General features: G+C 45.9%; 1 protein-coding gene across 14 annotated transcripts in view; it reads left to right on the top strand.

The window, feature by feature from the left end:
* BCAS1 (brain enriched myelin associated protein 1) overlaps positions 1 to 17730 on the top strand; it is an 80384-nt gene that overhangs the window by 22081 nt on the left and 40573 nt on the right. For all 14 annotated transcript variants that reach the window (XM_037059932.1, XM_037059924.1, XM_037059925.1 and 11 more), the window contains one exon: positions 1627 to 2198. In XM_037059932.1, the coding sequence (XP_036915827.1) occupies positions 1627 to 2198 (572 nt within the window). The remainder of the gene's footprint in view (positions 1 to 1626; positions 2199 to 17730) is intronic.

The following is a 17730-nucleotide window of genomic DNA, read 5'->3' as shown; positions in this document are numbered from 1 at the left end:
GCTCTCTCTCTCTCTCTTTTTCTCTCTCTCTCTCTCTCTCTCCTCTCCATCTCTCCATGTTTATTTATTCCTGACTCTAGACACTAGAGATATCAGAGTTTGGCAAAAACAATTGCTAATGGATGGGTATGGGTATATGTGTATTTTTCACTCCATACTAATGAACAATACAGCCAGACCCAAAGAAACCTCCGTCCCTCTCGCTTTCTCTCTGTCTTTCCGCAAACAGATATGAAGAAGTAGCCGTCCACACGTGTATAAAGCAGGATGCAATACTGGCAAAGGCGTGGGAGAAACCTTAAAACAACCACGGTTTCTGTCCACTCTCCCAGCCTACGAAGGAAAAGGCGGTGTGCTGGGTTCTCGGGAAGAGCTGTCTCCTCTGAACGTGGCAACAACCCAGCCCCGGGGCTTCTATTGTTCCCACTTGTCTTCTGAGGAAATTCAAAAAATGTCTAGTGACCTGGCCGAGGTCATGCAGTTTTTCAGCAGAAACACCGTGATCTTTCACTGTGGTTCCCAAATGGGCGGTGTGTCTCTCTTTTGCTGAATATCACTCTGCTTTATCAAAGGGACCCAGAGCAGAGGGCAGTGGAATTAGGTCGATGCAGAAGTCAAAATACAACGGCCAGGGGCTAGCAACAGGGTCTCCTCACAGTCGGCTCTGTCTGGGCCAGCGCACCGTCCGCCTCTGATTCCAGGTGGGCCCGGGTCGACTTTGCCTTCTTCTGTGTCCATCGGCCCTTCCAGCCTTCACAACAGAAACTTTCTGAGTCTTTCTTTTTAAAATGTTTTCGTATTCTCAACCTATTTCTAACTGTACCCAGATGCTGCTTTGTACCAGCTTCCCGGGCAGTTGGTGGGACCAGCCCAGCCTCTCTGGCTGTCCATTTCCCCTCTCACGAGTCATGCCAGCAGCTAGCGCTTGGGGCACTGCCTGGACACTGATGATATTCCAGGCACCGTTCTGTGGGCACTAGGAATAGTAACTCTTACAATCTCCCTGAAGAAGTGCCTCGCTTTACCAGACAATAAGACACAGAAAAAGTAAGTAACTAGGATTCAAATAGACGTTCTAACTCAGCGGTTCTCAAAGGTGAGTCATTTTTGCCTCCCAAGGGACATTTGGCCAGGTCCAGTGACATTTTTGGTTGTCACAGTTTGGGGTCGCTGCTGGCACCTGGGGATGTTGAGGCCAACGATGCTGCTGAACACCCTCACAATGCACAACAGGGGCCCCCTACCAGGGAAGGATCCCACCCAAATGCCAGGAGTCCCAAGGCTGAGACACCTTGTTCCAATGCAGACCCCAAGCTCCTAAGTTGAATGCATGACAGCTTGCTTGCGATGGGGTTCCTGCAAAGATAATTAATATGAACATCACATGCACGGCGCCTGGCGTGAAGTCTCCAGGAACTGGCCCTCCTCCTCACTAACCCTGTGTTCCTCTCTCCCAAGAAGAGTAGGGTCCGGGGACATCTAGAGAACCACCTTCTGCTCCACAGGGTGACCGGAGAACAAGAGTCCCAGTGTGCGTGGTGGCCTTTGTGTAGGTTTGTAGTCCATTATCCCTCCTTGAGTTTCCTCGCGTGGCTGAATGACCGCTGTTGATGTTTGTGTTTACAGTCGATTTGGGGATAAGTGTCAAGGAAGACAGTGTGGCCACTTCTTCCCCCGAGACAGCGGAGAGCAGCGCTGTCGCGGGTGCCAACGGAAAGAATCTTGGGACAGAGGCCAAAGCTGAGGCCCCAGCTGTCAAATCGCGTTTTTTCTTGACACTCTCTCGGCCTGTACCAGGACGTACCGAAGACCGAGCCGCGGATTCATCCGCCGCTCCAGGGAAGCTTGATGTCAGCTCCCGCGAAGCCCCGGGGAACAAAGAACCGAGTGACAGAATGGCCCTTCCGCTGGCAGCTGCGCAGGGCCTCAGCCCAAATAAAGCCCCGGGCCAGACCCCCGCCCAACACGCAGGCTTCTCTGCCCCTGGCGGACCGGAGCCTCTGCCCCCTGAGTCAGGGGGAGCAGCCCCCGCCAAGCCTAAGGACGCCAGCTTTTTTGACAAATTCTTCAAACTGGACAAGGGACAGGAGAAGGCGCCGGCTGACAGCCAACAGGAAGCCAAGTGTGGGGAGCAGCAGGACCCAGCCGACCACATTCCCGGATTCCCCGGGCTGTCTCATGATGTCCCTGAAGAGAGGGTAAGTGCTGGCGAGGGGCAACCTGTTTCGTCCTTGATGTGAGCTCGGGGGGGCAGGGGGGGGGGGGTGGCAGGGGCCAGACAATGGCACACAGGTTGCGCCCCAGTCACATCGGATCGTGTGCCTCCCCGTGTTTCAAGGGGCAGGAACACCTGTTTGCAGAACAACCCCAGCTGTAGCATCTGTTTTATGTAAGAGGCAAGAGGAGGCGAGTTACCTACAGATGAATCCCTCCTTCCATTTATCAAAGGGGAAGCCAGACAGGTTGCCTCTGTGATCCATGGGGTGCAGAGGGGACGGTGTTAGCCAGATAAACACGGTTCCTGGGAGACCGACCCACTGCCCGGTCTCAGCAGCGAGTCTCACGCCCGGTGCGTTTAAAGGTTTCCCTTGAAACACATTTCGCGTCTTTTAATAGCCGGGATTGATCTTGAACTATCTTTTGCAGTAAAGGGTGGGTTTAAATAAAGAGTTTTTACTGCTCTGGGCAGGCTCTTTTATGTCCTAATGATTTTCCAACAACCTGGAGTAATACCTTTGAAAAACTAGACTTTTGTTTAGGGAGGGATCCAGAATTAGTTTTTTCTTGACACCCTCTCAGCCTGTACAAAGAAAGGCAAGTTCTTTTGATCTGAAAAAAAAAAGAGCATTTGCTTTTAAGCATGACAAGTCTGTTTGTGTTCGGGCCTGAGACAGGAACCCCTTGCTTGCGTGAAGAAGGAAATAAAAATTAATACGCTGTATTTTAAGGCACTTGTTTCCTCAGTTAATGGACTTTTAAATAACAGTTTTGGTTTTTTTTCCAAACCCTCGGATAAAGTCAAGTGCCTCTAGTTGAGGTTAGAGCCAGGAAACAATTAAATGGACTGAGTTTTTTTATTATGTGGTCGTGTGTCCTGATTACTAACGTGTGTGTCTCAATAACAGCTAACCGCACGGCCACACGGCTAATGAAACACAGGCTGTCCACTGCTGAGTACTCACGGCATGCCAGGCTCTGTTCCAGAGGGTGTGCGCGTATTTTTCTTAAGGGGAATGATCGTCACGTCACTCTGTGGTTTTCATGCATCTAGGGCGGTGTCAAGAATTGTATGGCGTAGGCTAGACACCAGCTGAAAATCCCGAACAGTTACAACTGGGAAAAGATCACTAGGGTCCTGTGTTTAGGTTCTTACCTCCAGTGTTCTTTAAGCTGTTCTTGTAAAATTTGACTCCAAGAAATTCAGTATTCAAGTTTCCCTTCAAAATTTTAAGAAATTGCCCTTCAAGTGGCCACTTCCCCAAAGGCACCAACTCAGAAGCCAATTAAATTGCTTTCTGTGTAATTCAAAGTAAGTTTTTCAATGCATTCCAGCATCAAATCTTTGCTGAGCCCTGGCTGGTGTGGCTCAGTAGGTTGGAGCATCCTCCTGTACACCAAGAGGTTGCAGGTTCGATTCCTGCTCAGGGCACACACCTAGGTTGCAGATTCGATTCCCAGTAGGGGCGTGTTTAGGGAGCAACCAATCAGCGTTTCTCTGTCTCCCTTCCTCTGTCTCTAAAATCCATAAACATATGCTCGGGCGAGGATTTAAAAAATGATATTGTGACACAGCGGCTGTGACATGGCCACACGCAGGTGATGCCAGGCCACAGTGGGGGACGGGACAGAGTGCCCTTGTCCTTAGGGAGTGTGCAGTGCAGCAGAGAAGAGGAATTTAAAAAACCTACAATTATTATGCAAGGTGCCAGGTGCTCTGCTGGCGTGGGGGGGGGGGGGGAGCATGTGTTGGAGAGGCTGCCCAGACGGCGGAGAATGAGGCTCGCTGGTCCAGGGAACATTCCATCACGGTGGAAACCCGAGGCAGAAAGTTGCTTGTTTGGGGGCTATAAACTGGTTATCGATATCCACGAACATTTGAGAAACTAGGGACCACTCTACTCTGAGTGGGGAAACTCTGGCTGAGATCTCAGAGGGGGCCACGGGCTGCCAAGGCCATTCTGAGGTTGAGACTTGGCGAATTGTCACGCTTTGTGTATGGGCCTCTGGAGTCAACCCAGGGCCTGACTTAGGGAAAGATTCAGTTATTTGTGGAAAGACCCATCTCCGGATGGGTGTCTAGCGCCTCATCCAAATCTCCCTCTTGATTAAATAAACGATGTTAGCAACTAATAACCAAGCCTCGCACACACGTAATTTCACCATAAAGCCCCAATGCACTCAGTCCATTCCTATTTTCAGAAAAGTGCAAAGTCGTTTTAGACTTGTGCTTTATCAGCTCAGCTTTCTCTTTTTAATTGAAGACTCTGAGCGAGAGCACCTCAGTTTGCGTGGGATGAGCATCGAAATGAGAATGGAGTCAGGAAACAGGGGCTCCTGTTGGGAGTAGGGCCGGCATCTAACACAGCCAAGCCCATGGGCAGTGTTTTAAAGATCTAGGAACCTCTGAGAAGACCCCAAAATTGCACCTCGTCTTCCTTTGTGAGTGAGTTAGCCCCCTTACATTCACTAACAGAATTTGCATCTGTCTTTGTTACACTACCAATTTCCACTCTTTGTTGGTGGTATCATTGGGATTTGAAACATTGAGTGCCCACTCTGCAATCTGCATAGAAAACATAGACACGTTATGAAATAGCCATTCATTGTTTCCTTTAGTCTGTGAATTTGTGCATATGCAAATACATATGTCTGCAAAGATCTTTCTCTCTCTTTCTCACACACACACACACACACACACACAGACAGCCTGGCCTTCTGACTGTTAAGCTTTCTCATCTGATTTCTGGCTGCACAGTTGTGTAGGGGAGCAAACAACAACAAAAAAATCAATTGTTCTCTAAGTGTAATGAGAGAATCCAGGCCTCAGAAAGAAACAAGAATAAAACTCCTCAATCAATGGCCTCCTTGGTGGAAGTCGCCTAAATGGCCATCAATGTATTGATTCAGAATCCTGGGAGTAAATTTATGCCCCCGGCTCAGCCACGTCAGCTGTCCCCTGCCCACCCACCCACACAAGCCTTGCCCCGAGCCCCTTACTAGGTTGGGATTCCAACCACAAGCCCACAGAGCTGTGAATCAGGAAAAGGATGCCACCATTTCATTCTGCGGGGAGGTGGGGAGGGCGCAGGGGGGCACACACAAATCTTCTGTGTTTTCAGAACGACAGTCTGATTTTTGTGCTGTAGAAAACGACATTCAGGGCATAGCATAATTAAAACAAGGCCAGAATTCATGAACAAATGAAGCATTTACTACGTAGGCCAAAGAAAAGATAAATTATATGCCTGAAAGGTTTCACTGGGCCGTGATTCACACAGGCCAACATGCTGGAAAGGAGAAGCTTTTCATTTTTCTCGCCTCCCAACAACTGAACCAAGAGCTATGAGATGCTCATTGACGATTCATCACACACACACAAAAATGAAAATTCGACCTTTCCTGGTTCAACACACACACACACACACACACACACACACAATCAATTTCTGTTGTCAGCCCGACTTCCAGAAGTGTCTCTGTGTCGGGGGCGGGAGGAGATACCTCAAGTGTTGCCGGGCAGATTCGTGAGATATAAGGAGGGATATTGCCTTTCTTTTCAAAGTTTAATTAAATTCTGCAATTGTTATTTAAACACCAGCCTCACGCAAGGCATTTGGAAGATAAATCATCATCCCAGTCCTTCCGCGATCACACAGTTTAGAAAGAGGCATCATTTCTTACAAGAAGACTTGGATAAGCGCACAGGTCCGCAGATTTGTTCCGACTACTGGAATGGAGAAAAGTACTCAGTGATTTTGCTTCCTCCCCTTATTTTCTGTCTTGAACACACTCCCTTCAGGCTTTTGTTCCTGACAAAAAAAAAAAATGTTCTCATTAAAGTCACCGCCATGTTGGACCTCCCCCCCCTCATTGCAGTTGCCAAGCTAGATATGCCTCATCCTTACCCTTTTGGACTTGGCCAATCGCATCTGATGCAGCCGGGGGGGGGGGGGGGGCGGGGGGGCTTCCTTCTCGAAACATCCCCCTCACTCGGTTTTCGGGTCCTCCCACCTGCCTGGCTGCTGTTCCCTTATCTCCTTCGCTGGATCTGACCCTCTAAGTCTGGGATGTGCAACCTGCTGCCCGTGGGTCACATGTGGCTCAGGCTGGCTGTGCATGTGGCCCAACACAAAGTCATAAATTTACTCCAAACATTATAGATTTGTGTGTGTGTGATTATATGTCACGATGTATTTAAGGCGTGGCCCGAGACAACTCTTCCTCTTCCAGTGTGGGCCAGAGACGCCAACAGGTCGGACACCCCTGCCTGGCATTCCCCAAGGTTCAGCTCTTGACCATCTTCTCTAACTCCCCTTCCTTCCTCGCCTGGAAACCTCCTCAAGGCCCAAGGGTTACAACCTAAGTATCTGCTGACGACTCTTCATTTATATCTCCAGCCTAGACCCGGCCCCGAAGCCCAGACTCAAATATCCAGCTGCCTCTTCCGGGTGTCTTCCCGAATCTCTTCATCTCCATTTGAACGCTCCCTGAGCACTGCAAACTCATGTCCAAAACAACCACCCCCACGGCCCAGTGCCTGCGCCTTGGATGCACAGCCTTCCTCTTCTCATTGAAAGGCGTCTCTGTCCGGCCACTGCTTTTTAGTCTTGGAATTAAAGAACCGAGGCCTCTGGTAGAGTAGTCGGCGAAAATGGAAGCAATGCAGTCAAGGAGCTGAGGTTTCCACTGCGCCTCGGCCGCCTACTGGCTGTGTGGCCTTGGGCAAGTTATTTAACTTCAAGCTTCCTTTTCTCACCTGCAAAGTGGGGACAATAAGAGGATCTAGCACATTCTTCCATGATTCACACTTGTTCAATAAATAAGCCAAGTAAAGAACTTAACACAAAGATGCTACATTTTGAGAAAAAGGAAATGTAGCTGCCGTGCGTGTATTGGTTCTTCTCCCCGTCTGTTACTCCACGTTTTAGTCTATGATTCTTCCTTCCCATAGTCCTCAACCAAAAGTCACAGAGGCGGCATAACTGAACCTAATTTGAAAGCTGTTGTACATAACCAGAGACACAAGTCTTAATTTGGGTTTTAAAAACTGCAGGAGTTGTAAAATTATTTTAGAAAAAATAGACTTTAAGTGCCTACACCCATCAGACCTGGTTTCCTAGTCTTACATTTAATGGTCTCTACACCCTTCCCTCTATTTTTCCAAGTGTATTTTCCACTTAAATTTCTCCAGTCGGTCTGGCCAGTGTACAACCTCGGCCAATGCCTGCTGCTCTCCACTGTTTTCGTCACCTGTATTTCTTTCTCTCTCTCTTTATCAAACCTTTACTTCACCTGCAAGTGCCAAGTTCATGAAGCTGACCAGATGTCCCCACCCCTGGGTGGTCTCTGACGACATGAACCCCTCTAGTATTTTTTGTATGCTATACCTTAAGTCAAATTCTGTGATAAAATCACATGGAAGGAATCATCTCATGGGAACAACAAAACGTACAAGGGGATTTCTGTATACTTAGCGTTTTGGAGATGAAAAAATCACAACCTCGGCATAACCAACTCATCCAAGTTTCACAGCCAAAAAAGAATCGTCCAGCTCCATTCTTACCATGCCCACTTGTGTGTTTACCAATTGTCTGAGTGGCATGCTATGGTGGGGGGTGGGGTCTGTTCACACAGCCCCCCTGCCCCACCCCATCCACCACAGATGAGAATAAGTCTACCAAGATATGATCTGCTTGGGGAGGAGAGGTGGCCAATCTCTTAGAAGAGAAGGGCCATGAGTTTGTTCCTCATTGGGCTTTTATTGGGTTCGGTTTACACAGGAATAGGGGTAAAGCTCATCATTGTCAGGCAGTAAGGATCGAACAATAGGTAACATTCAAAGAACTATGAGGGCTTATTCTGAATCAGGGTCAGTACCAACTCATTTCATGCTTGGACGCTTATCAGAATATTGAGAGCATTTTTAGCAAAGCAGGTCTCACAGGATTTTATGCATTCTTTCTTAGGTCTAATCACGCAGGGAACTTCCTGTTCCTGCCCAGGGCTGTACCACCAAGCATTGTTTCAGGCTTAAGTCGGGCAGGGGAAGTAAGGCAGCCAAGAGATTAAGAGACTTCTCACAGGACTCAGGCTATGTCAAAGCCAAGGGGTAAGGGTCCATCACCCCCTTTTTCTATAGCCCCCCCAAGTCCTTCCCTGAGGACCCCTTCGCGACCAGGCCTGGCTTAGGTCGACCCTCCCTTGAGGAATCTTACCCATCATTGGCTAACCAGTCTTCTGTGGGCCAAGCAGGGTGAAGTTAAAGGGGGCAGAGGCGGTGCCCCTGCCAGGAAGATAAGCTTTGTCTCCTTAGTGGCTTATGGTCACAAGGTCTCTTCACTCAGCCTTAGCCACAGGGGGTTACAGCCTCTGAAACCAGGCAGGGCAGTTCCCAACAACATGCAATAAGGTTGCAAGTATGCAAAACAGAATACTGTTAACTTGTGGATGTGCAATTCAAAAATGTTAGTAAGTAGAAAATCAGAAATAGCAAGTTAAACTCAAAGTTAAAATAATTTTTAAAAAAGGATTATCTAGTTCCAACATTAGAGGACCAAGTGAACTAAGATCTGTGTTTTTTATTTTGTTTTGATTATTTTAGGGCCACGAGGGTGTGTCGTTTGAACAGGTAAAGAGAACTTGGTCAGTACGGAGGGAAATGCATCTTAAAAATTATACAAGTTATAGAGTAAGCAAAGTCGTCAGCTCTAAGAGTATAATTTGTATGCATATGTACTTAGCACTAAGAAGCATTTGCTAGCAAATGTTTACAACAAGGTAGATATATTTATTGCCATCTAAGAGGTGAGAAAACAGGGGCTCAGAGAAGTTAAGCTACTTGTCCAAGGCCACACAGCTAAATCAGTGGCAGAACCAAAATCAAGATCCCTCAGTCACTAAACCCTGTTACACTCACTCATTTCAAAGGCTTGTGTTTCCGTCCACAAAAAGAAGATACGACTTGCCTGAGGGGCTGTCGTGAGGGTGGAGCGTGACACAGACAGTCAGTAGTAACACTAAATAACAGAGCATAGTTCCCAAATTGTTGGAAACTTAGAAAGAAAGAATTGTGAAATGGATCAGTGGTCTTCCAGCGTGATGGCGTTTGAGTGGTGTATCAGTTACGGTGCTTTTCGCTACAAGGCAAACAAAGAAAAGCCCACCCACTTAATAGTAGCTTGGTTCACGAGGAGCCTGTGCTGTTTCTTGCACATAATGAGAATTCCGGAGTAGGGTGAGCGAGCTTGGTTCACTGCCCTGGCAGCCCCACGTGCCCAGTGTTTCCTCCCCAGTGGCCGCCATGGACTGATGGGTTCACAGGGCGGGTCCTGGTGCTTTTCAGGGGGCTGCCGTAGTTGAAAGTACTGTACGTTGTCACAATGTCCTAGCCAGTGAAAGAGGTCTCCTAAGATTTACGCAGGGCGGCACTGAGTCCCAAGTCCATGTTTGTTTAGGTAGAGGGGAGGCCTGGAAAATTTCTTCAGTACAAAGCAGGTGTTACCAGCAAACATGATTTGCCACGGATAGGATTGGATGCATTTTTTTCTATCCGGCTTTATATATGTCAGGAAATCATTAAGTGGATGAAACCAGTGAAGGCTGCTATAGTATCATCTATTTATTTAAATACACTTATTGCACTAACTTTTTAACTTGACTATGACCCACAGTAAGAAATCAATTTTATATCTGGACCATATATAATGTACATACATGAAGCAAACAATTCACAAAATAACAGTATCTTTACATCACGTAGCACTGACTGGCATTTTCCATCCTTTTTTATTCTGTCTGTCCCGTGTTAGTTTTGACCCACTGAATTATTTTCCAGTCCACCGAGTCACAATCTGAAGTTCAAAAAACTCCATTCTACCATGATCACTTTTTGCATGTATGGAGACAGTGGTCTTGGGGAATCTGACTGTTTCTTATGCACCCGGGCACCCCCTCCCCCCTACCTCACACACACTACCACGCAGTAACGTTTCTTAGCTGGACTGGATGGAAGTAAAGAGGATACGTATCACAGTCTGACTCTTCAAAGGATGCTACACTCTATTATCGCCGTTCCATTATCAGCTCTGCCTCACACAACTTAAGTAGAAAATGACTTCAAAATGTGTGTCTGATATAGATGCTTTCACTTAGATAAACTATGTGAAATCATATATCTGTCCCATTTTTTAATTCAGACTTTAACCTGGTGTGGTATTAATCACGGTTGAGATAGCAAGTGAAGTGTGCTTCGCAATGCATTTGCAAAATAAATTTTGGGTCCACTGTCCCTTCGCTGCCTGAGTCACTCCATCCAAGATTAGAATAACTGCCCTAATGTATGGACCCTCATACACATTAGGTAATGTATATGTCCCCACCCCTGCATGGACCCCCCGGGGGGCCGCCATGAGAGATGTCCCTCACGGGCACACTTGCATTGTCATTTCCTTGTGGTAGAGTGGAGGGCCAATGAAAATATTTACTTCACCATTGGGAGCTCCTTAAGGTTCGTAAACTGTAAATGCAGCTTAGGAGTCCACCTGTTGGCAGGTGTGGGGCAATAAATAAGAGACGTGGGTACTTTTATCTATTCATTCAACAAACATCTGAGCACTTTCTTTGTGCTGGGAATGGCTTTAGGTTCTGGGGTGCTAACAACATAGCTCATGGGAATTTTCATTCTAGAAACAAGAAAATTAGTAAACAAATATTCCTAGGGTAGGAAAAGGGCTATGAATGAAATAAACAGTTTTGAGCTAGAAAGTAGAGAGGAGCCTGATAATTAAAATTGGGTAGGGGGTAGGGTCAAAGAGGAGTTTGGTTTAATCTAAAAATTCAGGGAAAAGGATGTGATTTTCCTTCTTTTCTGTGCAATGCCAACCATTCTTAGAAAGTCTGCCACTTAATTCTGCCAACATTCAAAACAGTTTTCTCACAATTGGGAAATGTTTGTTAAACAGCTGGCAAAAACTTTCTAGGCTATGGGTTATTAGCTTTTGTGTTTTGAAGTCTTGTTTATTTAACGCTGGCTATTTTTCCTCTAATCAATGTGAAACACCATTATCAGGACATGTCAGAACAAATTGTGGGACAGGTGAAACTTCCACACATCCTTGCTGCCCGATGTGACTGCCCTGGGGGGTCACGCCCCACCCACTCAGGGCCCACAGCAAGTGTGTATGCTTCCATTCCATATCATACAAGAGTGTGATGACGCACGTGTCCTTAGGAATGTCCCCAAAGCAATGACGGCTTAAAAAAAAAAAGAAGGAAGGAGGGAGGAAGGAAGGAAAGAAAGAGAGGAGGGGGAAGGAAGGAAGGAAGGAAGAAAGGACGGAAGGAAGGAAGAAAGAATCTTGTTGCTTAACTCTCTATCCATGTTTCACCTCCCACTGGAAATCAAGCTGACAAATTCACCTCCTACCAAAGCAAGGAGTTGCTGGAAGAGACCATGGGAAACCCTTGTTTACAGGACGTAAATATGAACTGCTTTCTGTGATTGACTTTTCCCCACCCTCTACGACTGTGATGAGCAACTGATTCATTTCATCTCATAACAATTCTGCATCAGTCAATACCGCCGATTCATGAGGCCCCACCATGCAGGTGCTGTGTTAGACTTCTACGAAGACACAGTTTTCAGTACCCCGAGGATGACTCTACAGAGTGTTATAACAGGTGTTGATCTTATGATGTGCAATGAAAAGTGTCCTATTGGATAATTTTTTTTAAAAGCATCTTACTGCACCAAGCTCAATCCAATTAGCATAAGGAGATAAAATGAACAGCGCTGCCTCTCTTCTCCCCAAAGGAGAAGGGACGATGGGTAAGGAGCATTTTTAGATCTGTGAAAAGGCACCTTTAATCCCCCTCTTCGGGAAACATTCCAGAAGAGAACAAAAATCTACATTTCATGTCTCAATGCCTTTACATTATTTGTATTGCCCCCTGAAATCGCAGGTAATGCTTAATCACCTCCTGGGGTCACTTGGAAGCGTGTTTCAGCCATCACACTTGGGCAGTGATCTGTTTTAAAGACCTAAAACATGCGCACTTTTTCAACAAGCGATTTGACATCTGGGGACTTCTTGAGAAAATGAGCAAAATGTCATGCACAAGACTTTTTAAAAGTTGTTTTCAATTCTAGCCTTGCCAGGGAAAAGCTGGAAGGATATACAAGTTCTGATAGGACGGCGTGTATACTACAGTGGTACACCCTCCCACTGAACATCTGAAACAAGGACAGCATGAAAATGGAATCACAGACGTGGGAAGGCAGCCGTGAGATAATGTCCATCGAGAAGAGCAGGTTTCAAAATAGAATCTACAAAATGGTCCCTTTGGGGTGAGAGGGATACCTGCCCACACACAGGTTCCTCCTTCCACCCAAAGGGGGTAGAATGAAAAACTGGAAATTGTTAGTAGTAGTTTCTTTTGGTAGTGGGGTAAAGGGTTAATTTTACATTTTTCCTCTTTGCCTATCTATAGTCTTTATTTTTTTTTATAAAAGAAGGCACAGCAAACTGCCTAGCTGAGTTTAAAAAAAAAAAAAAAAAAACCCTACAATTTCGGTAATTCCCTGATTTCTCCACTAAGCTGCGCCATGAGGCTTGAGGCATCCGGAGTTCACTGGAACCGGCCATGGGCAGCTGCCCAGGGCTTCCACCAGAGGTTATGTGCTCGCAGTGGTTCCCGAACTGCGCAGTCCAGAGCCTGCGTGGCAAGTCCTTGTGCGGAAATAGCGCTGATGTTTAAAAACACACTCACATCTCCGGCCCAGCCGTCCGCAGCAGGAGACGGGAGAGAGGGGTTGCGCAGCGGATGGGCGGTTTCTGGAGCCCTCTCGTACCCGTCTTGTTCTCTCGGTTGTGCTATTCGAGTTCATTCCCCATTTTTACGGGGGGGGGGGGGGTTAAAAAAATGGGAATACATTTTTATCAGCTGTTGTGAATGGGCCGGGAATAGTGAGGAGAATAAAAGCAGAAACTGAGTTACAGTGATAGACCCTCCTTAGGTGAATTTCCACTTTGTAGTAAAGCCAAGTAAAATAATAATAATAATAACAATAATAATAATAATAATAATTAGTTAGTACCCATCTGCTTAGGACATTTTGAAGTTCCACAAAACGTTTTGAGGAGACTTTGGCTTTGAGGTGAGTTCCTGCTTCTTTACTAATTTGCTTTCCTTTTGAGGCAAATTGGAGGAGGTACATTTCACCTTGAAGAACGAACCAAATGCGTTTTTCTTCCTACCTCTGACAGTGGCTGTACGCAGGGGACAGCGCACTCGGAAGAGGAGAAGTAAGGACTTAATGATTGCCTGGAGACCATCGTTGCCTAGGCAATGGTGTGCCTTGAGCCATCGGGGCGTCCAGCGGGGAGAGGAAACAGAGCTTTTTCTTGTATTTCAGGCTGCATGTGGCTCAAATTTCCAACAGATGGAAAGGAGCAGAGTGACGGGTTATTGTAGCATTCAACGTTTCCCAGACAAATTTTCCCGTGTTAAACAGTACCTTCGGCCTGGATTCCTGGCTCAAAGATTCAAAATGACATCAGTGATGTGCAATCAGTGGGGAACTGGCAGGGTAGGCGTTTATCACAAATCGTTCCAGACGGGGCTCTTTGCGCCTTGATCACGCTGCCCTCGCGTATGCTTTCCCTCTGACCATGCGGACTTGGCCTGAAGGAAGCCGAAATTCGGTTGACAATATCCAGTTGAAAGAAGGTGCCAGGAGTTCCCATATGGGTTTTATTATAGACAATCAAATTATGATAAGGCGGCATTATTTTTCAACATGACAAATTGTGATCACTTAACTAGTGTTCCTGTCTGTGGGTGCTTTGAAGCCAACAGACAGGAAAAAAAATACAGGCTTCATCCACACAGATGAAAAACAGGAACACCTGTTTTCTTAAAAGAAGTTTCCAGACATTTCCTGGAGAACATTCATGTGTTTAAACTTTCTGTTTGCTGAGAATGATCTGGAATCCTGGTGAGAATAGCAAAACAGTATTTGCAGTGAAGGACAAAGATTCCACACACGACCCAATGTTTAAGGCATGGGCCACCACATGGTGACCTCGGACTTGAACTTCCCGATCGTGTATTTTAAAAAATACCCCCTTGGGATATTTTTTAAAATTTGCAATTAGTCACCCACATTTTAATTGTAATTTTTTCTTTTTTTTCCCGCCACTCCCCCTTACTTGTAATTTTAACAAAAATTTAAAAATCACAAAATGCTCTACTTGCCTACCAATGTCACCCCAATAGATAATTATTATCCGTATTTTTAAAGGGACCCTCTTCTGGTTTCTTCAGGCATACACAAGCAAATACAAGGATAAGTTCTTACTTCTTTGTTTTTGTACGAAAGGTGAGGTCATATACGCTGTTCTGTCCTGCGCTTTTTTTTCTTTTTTTGGTTACTGCTGATTTCCATTTCTGTCATTTCTGTCCAGAGAGAGCCCTGCTTTCTGTTGCTGTACAGCTTCCTCATCTGGCAACGCGCACATAGTTTTCCTTTTAATGGATGTACCGTCACTTACTTAACCAGGACCTTATTAATGACATTGGGCTGGCTCTCAGACATTTGCTGTGCTCTCACTGCAGATGAATCGCCTCGTGTATTTGTTATTTCACACGTGTGTGAATTGAGGTTTAGCATTAACTCTTAGAAGCAAAACTGCTGGGGTAAAGAACATGCTCTTTTCGGCGGTTTTGGTCGATAACGCCAAACGTCAGCCCTTTCTTGGGCCTGAACTAACGTGCTCTCCGATCGGCATCGTCTGAAGGCTGTCAGGGTCTCGCCCCAGACTCCCGACGGAATGTTTCCAAATATCTGGACGTTTTCACTTTCAGTCTTTCTTTCCGTAACTTCTGGGTTTTGAGTCAAATTACAAGAGCCTTCTCAATCCAAAAATTATAAAACATTTTCCCATGTTTTCTTCTAGTATTTTTATTCCTTTGGCTTTTTTCCTGGTATAGGGTTGAGTGATGACAAGAAGTTATTTTTTCCCCAGAGGGCCACCCTGTTGTCCTTATGTCATTTATTAAAAAGTCCTTCTTCCCTTTGATAGATTTGAGGTGTCATCTTTATCATGCTCCCAATTCCCATATGTCTTTGGGTAAAATGTGTTATATATGGATGGTGAAAAGTGGGAAAAGTATATCTTAGGGGAGAGGAATTGAGACAAGGGAAATTAGAATAGGAAAACCCTTAGTGAGAAGATGACATTTAAGTAAACAGCTAAAGGAAGAGAGGTGATTAGAGGCCACGCAGTAGGTGCTTTAACAAAGCTTTTTGTCTCTGAAATCATTTGGGATTGGGATCAAATCCCAGCTCCACTCTGTGGTGGTAGGCAAGTGATTTATTCATCTCATGCATCAACTTATTCGTGAGTAAAAATGAAATGACAAAAAGCACGTGCTCCATGGGATTCTTCTAAGAATTAAATGAGATCTTTTAAACTAGTGTAGCATTAAGCCTGACATATTAAGGGTGATCATTTTTCTTATTACCATGGACATTTTCCTTCTCAGTATACAGTCTCAAATGAATTCGTGGCTGTAAAATATTTCATCATGTGGTCATAGGTAAATCTTACATGTTAATAACAAAACCATGTTCTGCTTTATCTACCTTTAAACAGCAAAGTCAACCGAAAAGGAAATGAATCAGTATAATGTCAGGTGAGCTGCATGGATGAGGCCAGGTCTGCATGGACCATGTTGGGTTTGCATGAACCAGGTTGGGTCCTCAGGGACCGGGTTTGGTTTGCATGGACCATGTTGGGTTTGCACGGACCAGGTTGGGGCTATATGGACCGGTGGCCACCAGGGAAAATCTGCCAGGATGGGTCTCCTCTAAGCAAGGGAGAGGGGACCCTCAGTACTTCTTCACTGAGGAAAGGAACTCTGACTTGAGAGGACGCAGCTCCACAGAACTCCAGGAACAGGCGAGCCCTCCAGCTGCCCCATTCGCCCTGGGGCACTTTCCCAGTCATCTGAGGACGCCTGAGACCTCTGTCCTCCTGCCCCCCAAGGGCAGCAATGTTTCAGGACATGGACGGCAAATGCGAGGTGACCAGACCGGCTGGGTGCAAAGAGGTGGCTTGGTTCCTTGAGGCTGTGTCTTAGTTAGAGGTTTTTTTTTCCCCTTCAGTTAGATACCGAGCTTGAACTTGATCCTTTTCTTGAAATGCTGTTTTTCTTTTCAGACTGCCTTTTAAAAAAAGAACACAATACTTCCACTTCCAGGAAGACAGAGCACGCACACTTTTCTCCACTCTTCCACTCACTGCAGTGGAAAATTCCCAACAGTAGGTAGAAAACAGATGCAAAGGGTTCTGCAAGTTGGACAGGGGCTGGCAGACCAGCCGGGAACCTGAGGAACACCACGGTGGTACGTTCCCAATTTCCTTTTTGCCTCCTATGTTCTAGACTTGGGGTTGAAGAGGCTGGTGAGTTGAAAATACCAACAGGACCCAAAAAAAACCACCCCAAAATCTTCTCAACAAGCCTGCTCTCTACCAAAGGGTCCTCCTGGTAACACAAACTTTTAGACGATAACTCTCAGCTTCAACCAAACACCAACCGTGGGACTATACCGTAAGGCCAAGATTAAAACGTTTTTATTTTCTTAAACATCTTCTTTTTTAAAAAAAGATTTTATTTGTTTATCTTTAAAGGGGAAGGGAAGGAGAGAGGGATTTATTCAGACTTTTTAAGGGGTCTTCATGCTTACTCTGCCAGCACTACTCTGTAAAGCCTTTTTAAACACATTTTAGCCCTGGCTGGTGTAGCTCAGTGGATTGAGCGCGGGCCTGCAAACCACACAATCGCAGTTCGATTCCCAGTCAGGGCACATGCCTGGGTTGCAGGCCAGTTCCCAGCAGGGGACTCACAAGAAGCAACCATACATTGATATTTCTCTCCCTCTCTCCTTCCCTTCCCCTTTAAAGATAAACAAATAAAATCTTTTTTTAAAAAAGAAGATGTTTAAGAAAATAAAAACGTTTTAATCTTGGCCTTACGGTATAGTCCCACGGTTGGTGTTTGGTTGAAGCCGAGAGTTATCGTCTAAAAGTTTGTGTTACCAGGAGGACCCTTTGGTAGAGAGCAGGCTTGTTGAGAAGATTTTGGGGTGGTTTTTTTTGGGTCCTGTTGGTATTTTCAACTCACCAGCCTCTTCAACCCCAAGTCTAGAACATAGGAGGCAAAAAGGAAATTGGGAACGTACCACCGTGGTGTTCCTCAGGTTCCCGGCTGGTCTGCCAGCCCCTGTCCAACTTGCAGAACCCTTTGCATCTGTTTTCTACCTACTGTTGGGAATTTTCCACTGCAGTGAGTGGAAGAGTGGAGAAAAGTGTGCGTGCTCTGTCTTCCTGGAAGTGGAAGTATTGTGTTCTTTTTTTAAAAGGCAGTCTGAAAAGAAAAACAGCATTTCAAGAAAAGGATCAAGTTCAAGCTCGGTATCTAACTGAAGGGGAAAAAAAAACCTCTAAC

The sequence above is a fragment of the Sturnira hondurensis genome, unplaced genomic scaffold (genome assembly GCF_014824575.4).
Source record: "Sturnira hondurensis isolate 20B ecotype Veracruz unplaced genomic scaffold, ASM1482457v3 Scaffold0011378, whole genome shotgun sequence".
In the NCBI taxonomy this organism is placed as follows: Eukaryota; Metazoa; Chordata; class Mammalia; order Chiroptera; family Phyllostomidae; genus Sturnira; species Sturnira hondurensis.
This window is presented reverse-complemented; position numbering and strand designations above follow the sequence as displayed.